Here is a 6,890-nt window from a genome sequence, read left to right on the forward strand (position 1 = left end):
TTTCCAATCGTTGGTCTAATTTTGATGCATAGGTTTCCGCAGCATCAATCTCCAAATAGTTCTGAACTATCGCTTTAACTGCTGGCTTGAACATCAGTATAGCGATAGTTGCAGACAACTGTCTCAAATCTTACCATTTTAAAACAGTTAAAGTTCATTGATAACCAAGGTATAGGATGTTGCAGATACAGAAGTTTTTGAACCATGCCTCATTCCCCCTGCTCCCTTCATTCTCCACAATGCAGTTGGTTCCATTACTTTTTCTTTATTGACAGCATTTGTACCAATAATTGTACAAGCTCGGAGCTCCATGCCAAAAAGAACTTCCTCCTCTTTTGAAATTCTTAACGCATTTTCCAGACACTAAAATTCAGCTTTTTCTTGATTTTAGTGATGGATGGCATGACATTACATACCGTCAAATGGAATAAAACTTATCTGATTGCTTGCAGGAGATGGCACACTATTTCTCCAGACTGAATATTAAAAAATACCCAAAAATTCAAGTAGACAAAAAGCTGTGTAGCATGTTTTCAAGTTTCTTTTTGAATATTAAATTAGGCTGGCCATCCATATGAAAGGAGGAAAAGATAAAAAAAAGTGGAAGACTATCCTTCATGTGTTTGAATATTAGAAAAGTCCATCATTCAAATGCAAAGAGTTAGAGAATTTTTTTATTAATTTACTCAATCATACAATGATTAGCAAATTATGTTTTCAATTATACATATATACATGCATATGTATATATACATGCATATGTATATATACGTACATATGTATATATACATGCATATGTATATATACATACATATGTACATATATACATATATATACACACACACCATTTTTTTCTGCAAAATATGACATTCTGAATTACAGTAATTAAGTTCAATGACAAAGAAAAGATGACATTATAACAGCCAAATGGAAGGGCACATATGTAATAACTGTGAATAAAGTACATTTAAAATCATTACTCCTTGTACAATGAATTATCAGTTTCGTTTGGTGCCTCAATCTATGGAATAGCAGACAGCATAAGACTCAAAAAAGGTTTCAGGCACAACGTCTCATCAAAAGACTTCATCAGCCCACTTTGGCTTTCCAATGCCTTGGGCAGTCCCAAGGCGCGACGGGTCTTGAGATGGGTAGTGGATACCCGCTTTGGATGATGGCCCAGGTCTGGATGGGCTGGTGCCGGCAGGGGTGCCTGGGGGGACCATTGATGGAGGTGGAATGGGAGGAACGCCAGCGACAGACTGCGCCATAAAGGGATTGGTGCCTGGGGGTGCAGGAGGGGTTGCACGCGGGGGAGGGCGCAGTGCAGGCGTGAAGAAGAATGGGGGGGGTGGTGGTGGACACGGAGGTCGCATGGCGTGCATCGGCTGTGGCATAGGGGGCGGCACAGGGAGTGGGGGTGGCATGGTCGGGGGCAAATGGGGGAGGGAGGGTGCGATGGAAGGGGATGTCGGCAGACCAGGTGGCGGCAGCTGTGACTGCGACTGTCGAGGGGGAACATCTTGATTCTGGCCGCCGAGATTGAAGAAGTTGTCCTGGAGCTCATCAGGGGGCAGAGGCAGAGTGCCAGGCAGTCCAGGCACTGGCTCCAGTTCAGCTCCCGCCCCCATCTGGGGCAGGAGCGATGGCTGTCGGGCCTGTGCCCTTCCCCACTTGATGGTGAGGCGTCGTCCACTGAGGATCAGCTTGTTGAATGTGCGCTCTGCGGCTGCTTCTGCAGATGAGCGGAGAGTGAACTGCACAAACGCACATTGCTGGCGGGGCACCAGCGTCAGAGATCTTATTTCCCCATACTGGTAAAAGTGGTCCCTGAGTTCCTTCTCGGTGACTTTATCACCAAGATTCCCAATGTATAGAGTGGTGATGCTCTTGTCCTCTGGTGGATCCAGCTTTGGCATGGCAGCGGCTCTTCGGAGTAGCTTCTCGGCCACTGGATCGTTGATGCCATAATACCTGTCCTTGATGTTCTGATCAGCCAGAGGGTCATCTGGGTCGGTAGGTTTCTCATGCCGATACGGGCACTCTTCTCCACGCTTGCACTCGCCCTTCACCCAGAATGAGCAAATGTGAGGCCGGTTCCTTTTGTAGTAGGGCGAGGTTCGAGCAAGTTTCAGCAGTAAATCGCTCGCTGCTTGGGACTTTCCAACAGCTCCACCTGGAACTGTATTGTCCACCTTCGACATTTCCCTGTCAATATTTTGCACGTAGTACTCCTTGTTGACTTCAGAGCGGGGAATGTCATCTTTAATGCGAAGGGCAGTGTCCCTCACTTGAATTGGCAATCCATATTCGAGATCTAACAGGCATGTTTGACACAAATTCTTCATCCTGCTGCACGTCTGACACACCTCAGTTTTCTTGAAGCGCATACGTGCACCAGGACACCACCTGAAAACTGTAAAAGGTCTTGAACATATTTTACATTCCTTGCCATATCTTTCTTTTGTCATTCTTATGTATGGGTTATCTCCCAGGCAAGTTTGGCACAAGATGGGAAACTCTGCATCTTCCCAATTTTGTCTGTTGTATGTGTTTGCCGTCTTAGAGGTTGCCATTTCTGATTATATTTAGAGAAATGCGATTGGAATTTTTATCAGATAGGAATAAACAACACCAATTTTCCCTCCAGCCGTGACTTGGTTGACAAGGAGCAGGAAACCTGGAAAAAGAATAAAATATTGGTTAGTTTCAGAGAGTAAATGTATGTACACTGGCATGGGTTGAATAATTGACATTCACCACAAGGCTGTTGTATTCACAAGTGATTGTGAATGTAGGCAGCAAAATGCAAATCCCATGATAGAAGATAGTAAACAAGAAAGTATTAATGCAATTAATTATATTAATAACACTTTATAAAGTATTGTGACTATCTGTTAGGACATTGTTTAGATTAAACTACATGGTAACATGAAAAGTATCATATGACTCTCTGTTAGGGTCTTAGATAAAACAAGGGTTGACTTAATTTTCAGATGAATCATTTAGTAAATACTAACCAAAGTAAGAAAAGCAATATAGATGTGTTCCTTTTCAGTCAGTTTATTATGGTATACAAAAATGCAAGCAATCAACATAATAAACAAATTTGGCACTTCATGATTATACGTTTCATTTTTGCCATCAAAATCAGAAGTTATTAATGTAAAAACTTGATAATAACACTGCTAATGCTAATTAGTTTGCGTTAAGAATTAACGAGTTGAGTAATTACCAATGGTTTCACATTCAAATAAGCTGGGTACTATTTAATACTCTCCGCTGCTGTCATGAAACTTTGAATTGGATATTGGGGAGATTTGAAAAAGTGGGAATATCTTTGCAGCAGAATTCTCTTTGTGGTCACAATTATCGCGTGAGAACTACGTGAGGGTTATCATTAACTAACTTAACACTTACGTGTTCATAGTAGCAGTTTTTATGGGAGGCGATCGATCGAGCTAAGTCATTTGCAAAATTAGGGATGGATGGGAAAGGAAGAGAGGAAAGAGATCCGGTGCCAGCATTAGCCTAATCTCGTCGAAAGGCGTCAAGGGATCCGTCCCCAGATTAACGTCCCCTCCGACGGACATTGTATTCACTCGAAGTGCTCTCCACAAAGTACCTCAAGTAGGGATCGGGGTACTGCTAAAATATTTGTCTCCAGGATTTGAACCCGGGCCTTCTTGGTGGGAAACCTTAATGTTAGCCACCGCACCATTCCGATCCCCCCAACGCGTTCATGAGCTTCCTGTGTAACAACAACAGACAGTAACAACAAAGTCTTTCTTCATGGCAATAATATTTTCAGCATTTCCTGCTCTGAAGACGTGGAAATAAGTGAACCTTTAGAGTAATTATGTAACACTTAAATGCTATCACGAGCTACTGTGATAACAACTACGGAAAAATCTAACATAACTGACAATTATCGTGGACAGTTCTCCAAATAATGCTACAAACTTACGGATAAATAAGGTAAGATTCCTTCACTATATGATGGAAATGAGTATTCATAAAATCGGAAAATTGATATTACCGTAGAGTCAAATTTATATGAAATTGGTAACTTTTGTATCCGATGATGACGTGTATAATATATCATTAGTTCATGTCTATCGGATTTGTGAGGAAAAAACCAATAAAATATGCCTTTAAATGTGCCCAGAAAGCGAACACGACCATTGTAATACGTGAGTAGAGGCTACACTGACACTTCACTCACTATTTACACATTTTGGCTCACTTCGCTCATTGAGAAAATCACACAGTTATTTTTGAAATGTAATAAAGCCTTAATCACACAGCACCATAGCTAGATTTCATCGTTGTACTTACAGTGTTATTCTAGGCGCTCAAGCATATGATAATATTACCTATTATCATAGAAGTATGTAATTTCTTTCAAGAAATCAGGAAGCATTATTCATATTCGTCCAGCAACCTGAAAGTAAAGTTCATTGGTTAAAAATTTAAGAAACTGCTGAAAAAGGAAATAAACATATGAGAAGAAGATATTTACCAGTAGAGATTACAGACGTTACTAATTTCTTGTGTTCATTTTTCACAAATCCACTACTAAACGTAGACAGTACTAATGCAAGAAAATATTCACGTAGCGAAATAAACTAGCAATCGTTAGATAAGATTTTGATATTCCAATAACAAATGACACTATCTAAGGTGGACTGCAACATCGGGGATTCAATTTCGCAACTACACCAATTCCACCATTTTCAACAGTCGCCTGATATATTCCAGCATAATTGGATCGATTCTTTTGAATCGACTTATTCGATACATCGACCATATATTCTGGGTATGCTGTACACTCAGACATTTCGACTGTTTTCAAAGAAGGAAGTGGTACCTAGATATTCCGTTCAAAAGGGCGTTGGCAGCACCTGTCTAATTTCAAATAGGAAAAATATGTATCACTTATTATAATTATTAACAAAATAGCAAAACCTATGATGATTTTAACAAACTAATAACAGGCACACTGTGTACATTACTGCTGGAAAAGAACGAAAAGCTTGACGAATGACAGTCTTGATGATCTACATTTTGTGCAGGAAAATGTTTAAAAATTTTACGCAACTGAACGTGACCTCGGTGACCTAGCCTTAGACTACTTAATGGCCGGTGATGCTATGGATTTTTCAGTCATACCAGCAAATGCATTTTTGCGTGAAGTAACTAAGTATTAGAAAAAGTAACCTACCGGTTAAGGTAGGTTTTGGATGGCCACATCTACCAAATTTAGATTTTGTGACTCCTAACAAAACACAATCCAGTAACCTACTTTACATCAAGTCCTTCTTCATCTCTGTTTACTTCCATCCTCCCTTCATCCCGTCCAACATTCCTATCCCATTCCTGCCCTTTCCTCGTTTGCCTAACATTCTCCTCTCTATTACAGTTTTCAGCATCCCACTGCCGTTCAATACACCATTCATCCATTTTCCTTGCCTCCTTAGGATTTCTCCCAACAAACCCCTCTCCTCGCCCACCATACCTAGTACTTCCTCATTTGTTTTCCTTTCGGTCTATTTCACCTCCATTCTTATCCACTCCCACTTTTCAAAAGCCTCCAATCTACGTCTATCCTCCTGCTTCAATGACCACGTTTCCGCGCCGTACATAGCTATTGTCCATATAAAAGTTTTAATAAGTCTTTTCTCAACATTCTTACTCTAGATCCTGTCATCAACTCCCACCTCCTTGTGAAAACCTATTTGCCTAGCGCAATTCTCCTTACGTCCCTACTACTTTGACCGTGTCGGTCGAAAACACTTCCGAGATACGTGAACTGTTCTACCCGCTCTACTTTGTCTGCTCCTATTTTAATGTTAAGCTTAGGTTTTTTCCTTCTGGAAAATCACATAGCCTTTGTTTTATTTACATTGATTCTCATCCCATATCTATCTCACTGAATTTCCAATTCACTGCTGCACTGACTGACAAACTATAGCTTGGTCATCATCAGTAAATGTAACTGATTATATGAACTCCTCTCCCACTTCCTCTAGGCTTCCTCCCCTCCGACTCCATTCCTACCTCCAGCTCTTCCCATGCCTCTTTAATCATTTCCTCTGCATACAGGTTGAGCAGCAACGGTGATAATGGGCAACCCTGCCTTACACCTCTTCCTAACACTGCCCATCCGGACTCTCCGTTCCCCACTCGCACCTTAGCAGTCTGAGACATGTACAGATTGCGGATTAGCCTACTGTTCCTCCAAGCTATTCCTTTTTTTCCAAAATACTCAATAGTTTTCCCCAATTCACTCTCTCAATCGCTTTTTCGAAATCTACGAAACAGGTAAATATTTCCAGATTGTATTCTATGTTCCTCTCGATTATGGATCTGATTGCTGCAATGGCATCACGCGTACCTCTCCCCTTCTTAAACCCAAACTGGTCATCCCTTAAGTAAAATTTGTTGTCCCAGGCGTAACTTTGTGGAATTTGCATAACATATTGAAATGTAATGAAATAATTGACTTTGTAATTCCACACACATTATTTAAAAACACGACCCAGATTTCGACGTTGAACGTCATCATCCTGATGACGTTCGTCGAAACCTGGCTCGTGTTTTTAAATAAAGTGTGTGGAATTACAAAGTCAATTATTTCATTACATTTCAATATCCCTAAAGTAATCATTTGCCCTACTCTCTTTCCTTTTGTTGATGATCCAAGCCGCAAGTCGTCTTAAATAGCGAAAGGAAAATCTTTTGAGACAATATATCCTAAACTAGAACATTTTTTTTCTTAAAATTTGGCATAAACACTAATCACAATATACTTTATCTGCACGCATTCGCCTACCCTTAACTCATTGCCTAGTTTACGATTCACGGTCCACTATTGTCACCAGAACCGT

At 40.6% G+C, this 6,890-nt stretch overlaps 1 protein-coding gene across 1 annotated transcript; it reads right to left on the bottom strand.

Annotated features, from left to right (window-relative positions):
• Positions 1 to 775: 775 nt before the first annotated feature.
• On the bottom strand, positions 776 to 4,731 carry LOC139692360 (pre-mRNA-splicing factor RBM22). Its single transcript, XM_071590510.1, has 3 exons — positions 4,523 to 4,731; positions 4,339 to 4,444; positions 776 to 2,680 (listed from the first exon to the last, which is right to left on the bottom strand). The coding sequence occupies exon 3, from the start codon at positions 2,574 to 2,576 to the stop codon at positions 1,077 to 1,079; it is 1,500 nt and encodes a 499-aa protein (XP_071446611.1). The 5' UTR covers positions 2,577 to 2,680; positions 4,339 to 4,444; positions 4,523 to 4,731; the 3' UTR covers positions 776 to 1,076.
• Between the last annotated feature and the right edge of the window lie 2,159 nt (positions 4,732 to 6,890).

This window comes from Hetaerina americana, unplaced genomic scaffold, assembly GCF_022747635.1.
Source record: "Hetaerina americana unplaced genomic scaffold, ioHetAmer1.1.p SCAF_4, whole genome shotgun sequence".
NCBI classification, from domain to species: Eukaryota; Metazoa; Arthropoda; class Insecta; order Odonata; family Calopterygidae; genus Hetaerina; species Hetaerina americana.